Source organism: Caloenas nicobarica, chromosome 1, assembly GCF_036013445.1.
Source record: "Caloenas nicobarica isolate bCalNic1 chromosome 1, bCalNic1.hap1, whole genome shotgun sequence".
Classification (NCBI taxonomy): Eukaryota; Metazoa; Chordata; class Aves; order Columbiformes; family Columbidae; genus Caloenas; species Caloenas nicobarica.
The window spans coordinates 130,635,548-130,648,330 of record NC_088245.1 but is presented as its reverse complement, the minus strand read 5'-3'; the positions used below and the strand labels follow the sequence as shown (position 1 = coordinate 130,648,330).

The 12,783-nt window shown below is 47.3% G+C and overlaps 1 protein-coding gene across 1 annotated transcript in view; it reads right to left on the bottom strand.

Moving 5' to 3' along the window:
- The window catches only part of PTGFRN (prostaglandin F2 receptor inhibitor), a 69,474-nt gene extending 68,254 nt beyond the window's left edge, over positions 1-1,220 (bottom strand). The window contains exon 1 of the mRNA XM_065658561.1: positions 1,074-1,220. Within this exon, the coding sequence (XP_065514633.1) occupies positions 1,074-1,131 (58 nt within the window). The 5' untranslated portion in view covers positions 1,132-1,220. The remainder of the gene's footprint in view (positions 1-1,073) is intronic.
- Positions 1,221-12,783: the final 11,563 nt, after the last annotated feature.

The following is a 12,783-nucleotide window of genomic DNA, read 5'->3' as shown; positions in this document are numbered from 1 at the left end:
TCTTACCTGAACAATCTTCTTGTTCTCTAGTTAAACTCACTGCTACTTCGGTAACACTGCTAGCAACAATGCTACAAGTCCAGTGTTGAAGAAAAAAAAAAAAAAAGAAAAAAGGGAAAAAAAAAAACCACACCAAAAAAAAATCAAGCCCCCACTCTTTTGTGTAGTTCTTACTACAGTCTTTATTTCTGCACACTGCCTGCCTGTCATTGACACCGGCGAGGAACAACGCCACATGCTAAGCAAACGACAGTTACACAGTTACGTGAACAAGGCATAAAACATCACCTACACAATTATCTGTTATGTCTTGGCAGGAGAACTTCACGGCAGAAGCAGCAAACCCCGACAGCCAGGAGGGGAGGGCGCAGGAGAAGTATCGCTTCTGCAGAGCACCTGTGCGCCCGGACAGCCCGGGCTCCTGCTGCCGGCATGCGGGGTGTGGGGACCCCTTCCCGCAGCCTCCCCCGCGGAACGGGCAGGAGAAGGATCCCCCCTCGGCGCTGACACGAGTCACTTCAGGCTCCGCGAAGTGAAATTTCACTGCCCTCACCTTACAGCAGCCACAGCCCAGGCACCAGGTCGTGCAAGAGCAACTACGGCTGCACGGCCGCCCGTGCGAATCCCTCGCACCGGGGAACCACGCCAAGCAGCACCCCCCAAGTCCCAACCCTGTTCTCAGGAAGCCCCTCAAAGTTGCGGGGAGACACCCGGCAGCAACCCGCGCCCCGGCCCTTAGAGGGAGCAGCGAGGGCCGGCGGGGCTGCGAAGCCGTTAGGTCTGCGCCGGCCGTTAACGCCCGCGGGCGGGCCGGGAGAGCGCGAAGGCGGCGACGACCCGGCCAGCCGGGGGACGGCACAACCCGGCGGGCAGGCGGCGCGGCAGCGCCCCGGCTGAGCTCCGCCGCGCCTCAGGCGGGCACGGCACGGCGGGCGCTTCCTCCCCGCCGCGGGGCCCGCGTCCGTGGGCCTGGCTCTCCCTCGCTACCTGCGGGCGAGGTGTCCGAGCCCGGCCCAGCCTCTCCGCCCGCCCGCCCTCCCCGCTGCCCCCGGTCGCGCACCCCCCGGGCTCACCGAGCAGCAGAAGGAGGAGGAGAGACAGGCAGAACGCCCTCTCCCCGCGGTGCCCCATGCTGGCAGGGCTGCGCGGGTACCTCTGCCTTCGCGAGGGGGAGTCGCCGCTGCACACGCTCGGCTCGCCCGGAGACCGGCGGCAGCGCGCTCTTCGGCCGGCCGCTCGCCTCCCCGCTGCCCTGCGAGCGCAACGGAGCCGCCCGCCCGCCCCGACCAGCCGCGCCGCGCGGCGCAGCCAACCACAGAGACAAACTTTCCCCAGCGCCCGCCCCCGCGCGTCCCCGCCCGCAGGTAGCGGGGGCGGTGCGGGGGTCCGGCCCGGCCCGGCCCCCAACCCCATAAAGGGCAGGAGAGCGGCCGCCGCCGGCCCGCCAGCCGCGGGGCGGGGAGCACCCGGCCCAGTGGGGTGGGGAGGGGTTGTCCCGCGCTTTCGGCCTTCCGGGGCAGCTTCGCACACGTGGCCCGGGGAGCCCCGGTGCCCGGCGTGGGGAGGGCTCGCCGGGGGGTCCTGCTGCGGGGCGCCCCGCTGCCGGCAGCGGGCGGGCCCTGGGGAACGGCCGCTGGGCCCTGCGGGGGCGTGGGGCCGCCACGGCGCCGCTCCCGCCCCGTCTGTGGGGCGGCCCCGGCAGTGTGAGGGGGGTCCGGCCGTGTCCGCGCCCCTCGCACACGCGTGAATTTCCAGCGTGGGGGGTGGTTCATGTCCCGTTAGAGGCACGGCCACAGCGTGGGGTGCCCTTTGGCCTCTGCCTGTACACGCGGGCACGGAAACACCCCACAGACGGGGGGGGGCATCGCTCCCACCCTTGTCTCCGTACACAAACCCCAACTGGGGGCTGTCGGCAGGTTCACACACCCGCCCCAGCGCTGGGGGCTCACTCGCACCCAGCCACGCAGCCCTAACCGCAGGGTTCCACTCAACGTACCACTTCCATGCACTCACAGTTTCCAAAAACAACGGCTGGGCGGGCCCACTCGTGTCACTGCCCCCCCGCCCCGGGCACGCGCACCAGCGGTGGGCCTGCCCGTGCTTCTGCCCGCTTCCCAGAGCCTTCCGCTGACCCTCACGGCCCGGGTCAGGAGGGGGAGAGCAGGGGCAGCGCTCAGCCAGGGGAGCACGGCCGCCCTCTGCCCCGAGTGGGCCGCTCCTCCCCACCGACGTGGGGCAGCTGCCCCACACCCAGCAGTACTGCCGTATTTTGGGACTGGGTTTCTTTTCCCCTGCCCGCACTCGTGCTAAACTCAATAAGAGGCTGCTGCCGTATGGCATTTGTGCCACTGCTCGCCGCCTTTCCTCCTGGCCTGCTCACAGAGATTTTTGTTTGCTCGGGGATTTAATTTCCTGCATGTTTGTAAAAACAAAGAACTGAGGTGCCGGCCTGCTCTCTACTAACTCGGACAGTTATCTGCTCTTTCAGTCCCCTTGCCACATTAGCTGCAAAATCAGTGCTCTCCTTGTGTGCGTTTTGCTGTTTGCTGCCCAGGTACCCTTCAGGCTACCAGATTTTCTGTTGTTTGGTAGAGCCAGATCTGTGTTATGCATTTCTCTGTGTGAGGAACCTCCAGACCCTGTGCATGGTTTTGGGCTGCCCCTCCTGCACAAAATGGCTGTTTTGGCTTTATTCTAGAGTCTCCAGCGCACCTTGGTCTTGAGTATGCGTTTGCTTGGGTGAGGTTGTTTGCTCCCGCTAACAGGAAGTGCATATTGTGTTCATAACCAAGCATGGTTATCAGACTGGATTTTAGGTTGGACTTTGTTATTAATTCTGTAATGCTTTACAGGAGAGAGAGTGTTGCCTGATAGGCATGAAACAAGACCCTTCTAAAACTGATGAGGAGAACTTTCACCCTCCAAACACAATTACCTGAGCTCCTGCGCACAGCAGATCTCTTTGCAAAGCTGCAGCCATGAGGCACCTGTGGGATACTTAGTCCTGTCCACACTGAAGTTCTCTGAGCTCCCAAACTGCAAATGAGGCTGAATCCACAAATGTGACTGAGAAAGGGCAGCCCAAACTAAACAAGACTGTCTTAATCTCTGTTTACAATACCATCATTTGCCTGTTTGTTCTTGCTGCCTGTTTCTGATCATTCATATCTCTTCCTCTGGCCAGCAGTCAAACACTTTTTTTCCTCACTGGAAAACATCACTTCTGTAAACCAAGACATGCCCCTTACATCAAATTAAAAAAACAGGTTGGAAGATCTCTCACCCTTACTGGTCAGCTTCCATCATGTGGTTAAACTGCTGATCCTTCATCAAACTCTAGTCCTGAAAATGTATCCCATTGTGCCTCTTGAGGCTTGCAGCAGCCACCCTGAGACGTCCACAGGGATGCAGTCATGGATGGAAAGCTCACAGTATGCACAAGGCCACTGATTCTGCAGAAGCCCCAGTCCCCATTTGCTCTGTGCTTCCTATTGCCTGTGCTATGTTGATAGTTGAGGATCACTGATCCAGGACTTGAATTACAGTGCTGAAAAGTTACAGCAGTGACTTGATGATTCTTATTATGTCTCTGGAAAGATTTTATTTATGACTGCCCAATTTGGAACTTCCTATTGCTTTTACTGTAACTGCCAGGTACCAGCATCTACTTCATCACTGCTACATGCTTTTAGTTACACTGGTGAAAAGAACAGGTAAACCCCTGCTGTCCTGACCTGTGCTGTGTGGTGTTCTCAACAAGTGTCATCTAACTCTTTTACTTTGTATTTAGTAAGAACCGCTTTCCCTCCCATGTAGTCAGACTTCCAGATAGAATGGGCCACCATAACCCATTAATCTGACCCATATACACAAGCCATAGATTTTTTTCGCAGCAGCTGGATCAAAGTGAGTTTTGAAAGATAACACATCTTGTCTTAAAGACTCCAAATAATGGCAGGTGTCTTAATCCACCTACTACTTTATTCCAGTGTTTAATTATCCTTGCTGCTAGGAAATTGCTTCTTTCAAGGTTGAATTTGTCTAACTTCAGCTTTGAGACAACAGAACTTGTTATGCCTTTGTCTACAAAACTGCACACCCATCTCATTTTCATGGATAAGTAACTATACACGGTGCTCCTATCACCTCTCCTCACTAAACTGAATAGATCGTTTTACCTGAAGTCTCACATTGTAAGATTCAGTTTAAGCCACTGCAGCATTTTTCGGACTCTCCAATGTTTCCAAGCGCATTTTGGCCTGCCAGAACCCACCCTGGATACAATGTCATTGTTGTCTATATACACATGCTGTGCACAGAGTAAATATCACTTCTTGGTTGTTGTTCAGTTTTCCCCTTCTCACATACCTAAAAATGGAATCAGACCATCAACTGCCCACACTGCACAAAAAGCTCGTGGACTCCATTACCCGTGTTGAATCCCCAAGTCTCTTTCTGCATTTGTGTTTTCCAAGAAAGCATCTCTATCCTGCCATTCATCACCGATGTTCTTTCTTGCTCCCTGCATGGCCTTGCAGCAGGGTGCGTCAAAATACATTTTGTAATGTTGTGACAATTTAAGCAGGTGTTTGAGGTCCCTCATTCAATTCGAGAACCATTTCTCTGAGGCTGATAAATCACCAGCATGGATGACAGAAAGAGCAGGCCTGCAGCTGGCCGCTGTGTTAGTCTACCTTCTCCTTCAAAGCCTGTTTTCTTCTCTTTTTTTGTGTGTCCTACTTTCGATGGATTGTTACATGTATGTGATTATGTCATTTTTCCTCCTTGCCAATTCCATTTTGTATAGTTAAGCTATGAGAGCCAGACTGAGTCAAAAGCTCTCTCCGAGTATAAAGACAAATATCTTCCTCTGTTTTTGTGCTTTGTCCATGTTTATTTATGAGATGCAGAGTAAATATGTGGTCAGTTGTTTGTTTCTCAGGAAGGCATCCCATTTGACTTTCAGTGTTTAGCATGTTGTTGTTGTTGAGTAGATACCACATATAATTCAATTATTGATGATGCTGCAGAAATGTTTGCCTACATTTTTTCATACCTTGATCTCTGCATAATGCATAGGCTGAAGGCATCTCTCGTTTGGGGGTAACTAGATTAGCCAGCAAAATCTTAGGGAAGGATCGAGATGGAGTGTTATATTAAACACATTATTATGCATGCACATATGTGCATAAGCATGAACACACACTGATCCTAAAGAAAGCCACACGCCACCACTCCCTACTTGCACCACTCCTCCAACACACGCTTGCGAGCTTTTGCCAAGTTTCTCTCTGGACAAATGTGGATAAACAACTCTCATTCTCCCCACCTTGTTGCCTGAGCAGCGGAGGACAAAAGTGAGATGACTGCATAGCAGGCCCACATATAGTATGGAGTGCAAGGGTAAACAGCATTCACAAGTCCCACACATCTCCGACCAACGGCAGAAGGACCTGCCCTGGCAGGGACCCAACACCTTGCTTAGGGGCAGAGGCTACAAAGTGCTGCTCACGTGCAGTGCAGATTGCTGGCTGCAAACCTTAAGCAGGGGGGAAATCTGGTCCCATCGCCTTAGCTCCATGAGGCCCCTTGCTGCTGGTGTGTGGCAGCCTGAAGTTCTCCACAACAAAAGAGAGGCACAGGCAGATAAGGCCATGCTCAACTGCTCCATCAGCAATATGACAGCCACTAAGGGCAGGAAAGGGACTGTCAGTGGCTTCCAAACTGTTTGCACGAGAACCCTGGGGAAAGGGAACTGCAGCACGAACGTTGTCCTGGGGATATCTACATGGGGATCTGCCGTCTAGTGTCTTGGCTGCTCATTAAAAACCATTTTCTCAAGAGCTAGGGACATTATCCCCATCGTGCTGGCCAAATTCCACATTGCTTGATTTCATTCTGCCTCTAGGTTCCCTTTGTGTTTTGGAGCAGGCACAACACTCATCTCCATTTCCTCAACTCTTGTTAAATTTCACCTTGCTCTATTAAACAGTTTCCATATTCCAGCCAAGGGGCTGCCCCATCATGGTTGTGACTGACGTGAGCCCTATGCCCTCAAAGGTGTACAGTAGGTTTTGTGAAATGCTTCTGAGCGTACCTGGATGGAAAATATATGCCCCCCTGTCATTATTCTCTTAGTAGTTGAACAGAAATATGGGCAACAGCAGAGTGCTCACAAAGAACTGTGAAAAACTGAGCTTACCCATTATGTATTATGCATTAAAACCTGTCTCTATTGAGCTGTCCAAGATAAAGTCCTACTGGCATTTGATCAAAAGAGTAGGAAATTACCTTGATTTGTCCTGGCTAGAGCTGGCTGCCTCATGTAAAAAAGTATTTGTGAATAAATTATTTGCAGACTGATGGGCAAAAAGTGAGTAATTTATTTGATGAATATTGTTCGGCTGGCTATTGAGCTAACCAAATCATGAGGAAATAATATTGGTGAATGATTTACTTGAAAATCTAGTAGAAGTTTGACAGGAGAAAATGGTCAAACAAACTATTTGCCACTATTATTCAAATGCCAGCAGACCCAGATACTGTTCATGCACTACTTAAGCACATCCCAATGCTTCAAGCCATGGCCCTAAGAAAGATATTGAAATATGAATTCAAATGTTCAAATCTACCCTTCACCTTCTTAAAGGAGATTGTCCTCAACCACAGCCCAAAAGATACCTATTAATGAGCACAGAACAAATTCTACATTTGCAGTTATTTATTCTTATTTATTATGGAGACACTCTGGAAACTATCTTGCCTGATATAATAGCTATGAAAATGGAGTACCTTCTCCACTGCCTCTCTTCAGTGGATCTCTAAACACTTTACAAATTTCAATGGGTTTAATGTTACAGCTGTTCTGTGAGGCAGGAAGGCATAATGAAATCCAGGAAAAGTAAGAAGCACATACCTCATGCTACATGTTTCTTTACATCATAAACTCTCAAACTTCATGAAAGTTTCTAGAGTAGAGCCCTTTCAATAGAGCGTATCATTTGAAGACTGACTACAGTTTTCAAATCTGGCTGCCTGAAGTTTGGTTCCTAACTAGTTAAGCACTCATATACAGCTGCTTTATATTACATCCTGAGCTCATGTTGAATTTGATGGAATTATTGAGCACTGAACACATGAGGAGAAAACTCCATGTATCGTGATATTTCTGTGCATACGTATAGATTTAGCAGCATATCCCTAAATGCCTGCCTGCATGTTGGTCTACAGGTTAGAGCTATAATAATGAGGAAACAGGCGAGTTGCAGAAGTCTGTGCGTGGCTGTGGGTTGCATGTCCATGTCACTGACGCCACATGAGCAAACCACATACAAAAAAGTTATCCAACCTGCTATGCAATAAATGAGACATTCTCCTACTTCATGCCTCTCTTTTGCACTGCCAGTAGCAAGGCTGCAGTCCCTCTGCTGCTTTTTAGTTGAAATTGTGAATGCTTACTATCCAATATGAGGGGCTGCACTTCAAAGCACTAGATAGGTGTTAAGGATTTGGCATTAGATGTTATGGCAGCTCCCACTATGACATGAACAGTAAGGATAAAATCAACACCCTATTCAAATTATTGGTCATTTTCTTGTCAACTTCAGTGCAAACAGGATTTGATCTCTAGTACCAAAGTGAGCATCAGCTACTGAAGAATTAGTGAACAGAAAGTACATGCTAAGGCAGTATATGATAAAATTATCCCCCAACAACTTGCTGTCTAAGCTCCTACAGAAGTGAATAATTAAAGAAACAATCTAAAAGATACATATTTTTATGTAAGGAAGACTGAATATCAAATTAAAGATCCGCTATCAGCTTAAACACAGATAAACTATAAAACCAGACATAAATATTTGTATGATTGCTGTTGATCATTAGAGGCAGTTTAAAATCGGAATGATTTTTGTTCTCTTTCCCACTGGCATGTCTCCTCTCTTGAACTAGGAAAAATCAAAAAGAGTCAATTTTGCTTTCAGGTTTTCTCTCTTTTTGCGTTGTGACTGCAAAAATCATAGGGGAGGATATTGCTCTGTTTTAAAGGAACAGTTTTCATTAGAAACAGAGAAGGAAAAGAAAAAGAAACATTTCTGTTGGCATTTGTTTGTTTTTATACGGATTCTCCTAGGCAAAATTGAAGTCACAAAGGAGAGGGGAGTCTCTGCTTGTAACATGAGCAGATACAATTCTTGCCTTGCTCCAGATTCACTCTGTTGATACAGTCCAGTCACACTCCATTTGGGGAGCTTGCTTTTTTTCACCAAAGTCAATCTCAGATTAGCTCTTCTTTCTGTTTTTTACCTGTGGGACTGCTGTCTTCCCACATCAGAAACAGGCTCAAATCCTTTTCTGACCTTGATTGCGATGAGTAGGACATCTACGCGATGAGGACAAATCAGATTAAATCAGAAGCAGTAATAGTGCGTTTCTCTGGCTGGTCCCAGAACCTCACATATTGTTACCTTCTTCTACACAAGGTGTGTAACTCAACCTTGACTTCAGGCTATTCTGAGACATGGAAATTACAGAAAAAAGAAGCCAGGAGGCCTATGCCTGTGCAAGACTGAAATGCTACACATAGCATACACTAAGCTGTCACCTATTATCCTGAGTTGATTTAATATAATCTATAATCCAGGGATGAGAAGTGAGCACCATAGGATGTGGCAAATCCTTCTCATACAGCAAGACAGCGTTGTCACTGTACCGAACCATGAAAGAAGAAACTCACTGTCTCTTCAAGAGAGGACTTCTAATTTCTTGAAAGCTGCGACTAAAAGAACCTTTTCAAGTGCATTTATATTAACCGGAGTTAATTAAGAGATTAGGCTGGGGCTGGTGATCATGACCCCATCTGACAATCTGGGCACAGTCTTTATTAGTGAGAGCCTGGCAACAGGAAAAAGGCATGATAGGAGCCAGTGCAGACACTGCATCCCAAGGAACAGAGATCTCCGTCCAAAGGATGATCCAGAAGTCAGTCTTCTGGGGGGTCTTCCCTCCCCCAAATGGGACTGGAGGAGATGATATGAAGAAAGCTTTGTGTTCTCAGACAAAGATCAGGCAAAGTCAGTGAAGTCTCAATGTGTGTTTTTCAGGTTCATTTCTAACTCTCAGTGCCAAGTGAAGAGATTAGAGATGCAAAATACATGCAAAATAAAACCAACATAAAAGTTCAATGACAACTGGCAAACTGAAACCTCTGCTTTTAATAGAGTTCCAGAAACAAACTGAGAGCTTGATGCACAAATAATACAGGAGAGCAAAGCAACGCATATACTTATTTTACTTCCAGTGCTTTTGGCATCCTAATTGTCCAGCATCTCCCGCCTATTGCAATTTGCTGTCTTGTTCCCTCTGTTTTGTTTTCGCATCGGATGACCAGCTAACTAGCTATTGAGCCAGCAGAGAAAAAAAAAATGGGTCAAAAACTGCAGATGTCTCAGTGTTTGTGCCCGGGGGACATCAGATAACAAGCTGTTACAGACTGCCTGGAAATCCACTGGTTGGCTTGTTATTCTTGAGTGTCTACATAAGGCCTCATTGATTCTAGTTTGGCACTTTGCTCTTGACCCTGCAGCGTTTTGGGGACATGTGCAGTACAAAAGGCTCATCAGCTCATCCAGCAGTTCATCTCTGAGTCTTGGATAATGGTCAGGGAAGCAACTCAGATGCTATCTTTCTCAGAGAAGCTGTATCTCATCCCAGACCTTCAGATGAACCATCAGCTGGGGGCTCCTGCAGTCTGCTAGGACATTACTCCACACAACTGTGCCTTTGCAAATCTTGCATCCTTGAGGATGTTCACTTTTACAAGGTGGCAACACAGGGAATGTGCCTGCTGATCACGTGGTTCACCAGGACAGCTGAAAAAAAAACATCACAAGGTAAACTACAGTACGAAGTCTCTTTGCCTGCTCTGTAAATGCAGGGACTGCAAGCAAGGAAACACATTCAGATTCAAATCACAATACATAAAATTCTCACTAATTTAGACCCAAGAGACTTCAGAAGAGGGCAGATTTTGGCACTTTGTGAGAAAGCAGTGTGCATATAAAGTCACTGGAAAATGTCCAATAAGGCTACATATACTGTGTCCTTCAAAATATACTTCTGTGACTGGGGATAGTTGCTGTTATTCATGTCTTATAGCAGAATAAGAAGGTTTGGTAAAAACAGTACGAATAAATACTATTAGCATTGTTTCAAAGAGACCTCATCCAGCCTCTGCACAGATGAGTGAGCACAACTGGGCAGGCGTGCATTGGGGCTCTGGCTACTTTCTTGTATCCCCAAGGAAATCAGCCTTTCTCCGTTGGTGGAAGGGATGAGAGCCTGTGCATTCCCCACCACTCAGACTTCCCATGGGCTTTCACACCAGCTCTTCACCCACCAGCATGGCAGCAACGCTGTGAAGAGATGTCTCATGCAAGCAAGACGACCCAAGAGCAAGGGGGATTGAAGAGCAGGGAAGGACTGGTGTGAAAGGGAAATATCACGGCATTTCCAGAGCTTGTCATGGAGGATCAGGGCAGCTGGGTAGCCTTGGAGACAGAAATCGAAGGTGTGTTACGGGGATTTACATGCTGGTTTTGGAAGCCCTGTTTCAATTTAAGATGATTAGCAATATCTGTGAAAGCCCTCAGGAAACTGACTCCTGTTTTTATAAAGGCATCAGGCGAAGCATAGGTCCTTTCTTTTAGCAGGAATTCCCTAACCAGTGGCTGGAGAAATGTGTTGCTTTTCTCCTTGCTGAGACTAGGCAGCTGCTGTGCTTGCTAGATTATCACCCAGGCTGCATGGGAAGATTTGATTTAAGGCAAGCCTGGCTGATGACTCTCTGCATGTAAAACTTCCAAACAAGGAGGAGAGAGCAGCTGCAATTACAGTTTTCAATTGGGAAGTGAGAAAATAGAGATAATTTCCGTTTCTACAGCAATGTGAATAATTATCAGAAAGAAAATGGTTGACTGGCAGCTAGAAGCCTTGCTCCTGCTACCTAGAGCAATGGGCCAGTAACAGCAGCACAGATTAAATCCCTAGATGGAGGGGTCAACTTCTGAATGTTAAATCTCCTTTTCTCATTCTCATGTCGGTTTGTTTTTCATTCTCACTTGGAATTTACATTTCTTCCCCCAGAAAACATTGTGGTTTACAAAGTTTGCACATGGATATCTCTTCTGTGATTCCATGTTGTCTCTGCTTACATCTCAACAGCCGATTGAACAAGACTGGAACCCATTCAGGCATTAAGCCTCTATAAAACCCTGCATCCGTTGCTAGATTAAAAGCAATAATATTCATTCTCAAGAACATTTGAAATTCAGCCATATTTAGCAGGTGATGGGAACTCCCCATGAAGTTGCTTTTCATACAGAGCTGGTTTTCTGTTGCTGTCACAGACAGAGACTCCTAGCAAATTTTGTATGTCCGGAGAGTGACAAATTCATGGCAATAGCCTTCTGATGTGTTAATAAAATGCCAAGCCAATCATGTTCTGGCATACGAATCTGGACTTATTTGTCTGAATGTTGCAAATACTTCTCCTGCCATCTAAAAGAAGGTGGTGCCCCATGCGAGTAACACCAGCTCAGCCAAGCTATCTGACCATTGCGGAACAACAAGTCCAGGGGTGCTCAGCCCATCTAACTGAAAATCCACTGAGATCCACTTAGCACTGAAAATCCACAGGATCTGAATTAGAATGATCAAGCAGTCAGCTTTAAAACATCAGTACAATCTGCTACTGAGCCCACAGGCTCTCAGAAATAATGAGTGTTAGAACACTCTTCAGAAAGGAAGGTCTCACTGATATCTTAAATACCAGGTAATGCCTTTTGCATTTCTTGTTGAGCTTCTGTAGCTGGTCTCTGACTGCTCCTGTCAGCACATGTTGGAGCACATCTCATGCCTATTCAAACAAACAAAAGAGGATGTCTCATCTTTCACTTTCTCCTTCCTCCATACTGCAGGGAATTACTGCTCTTCTCCATTCTGCTTCTCATGTGGAGAGAGTAATTTTTAATTTTTTATTGCAGTAAAAATAACACAAAGCGTCATGAATGAAGCTGGCAAAATACAGAATAGGACTTTACTCTTCATGCACAAAGATAAAATGGTAACATAATATTTAATCAGGGAGTGAAAGAAAGAGAAGTGAGTTCATTAACTTTTCCCTTGAGTGAAAACTCCTGTTTTCATTCTTCTTTTATTTTTATTCAAATAATTTTCAAGAGAACACCATCCGTATGCAAATGTGTATGTGTTCTCAGAATACAGCTTTCTTTTATATAGATGATCATGAACTCACTCCAATAAAGGGAAAGAGTCAGGATTTTTCCATAGAAATAATTGGCCAGGCAGCCAGCATTAAAAGCTCTGTTAACCTCCAATTATCTCTTCCACATTCCTGAGAGCTTGTATACTTCAGTGGACAGTGTTTTGCAGCACCAGACATCACAGATCCAAACTGCTTTTACCCAGGTTTAATCTTTTGGTTTTTGGTTTTTGGTTTCCCCTACCCGCTAGTGACAGCAGAAGAGGAAGAAGCAAATTTTGCATTTAATTCTCCATGCAGCAAGATTCATGGTCTTGAGAGCATCGGAGGCTCCATACTGGCTCTGTGAAGACACGTCTCCACTTCTGGATGCCAACAGGAGTGTTGGATTTTGCCTGGAGTGCGCTCAGAGGCAGGGCTGCCTGTGACACAGAAGGACGGGGAAGGGCAAATAGGCTTTGATTTTGAATGATGGGCAAACATCATTCAAAAGATGACGTTTG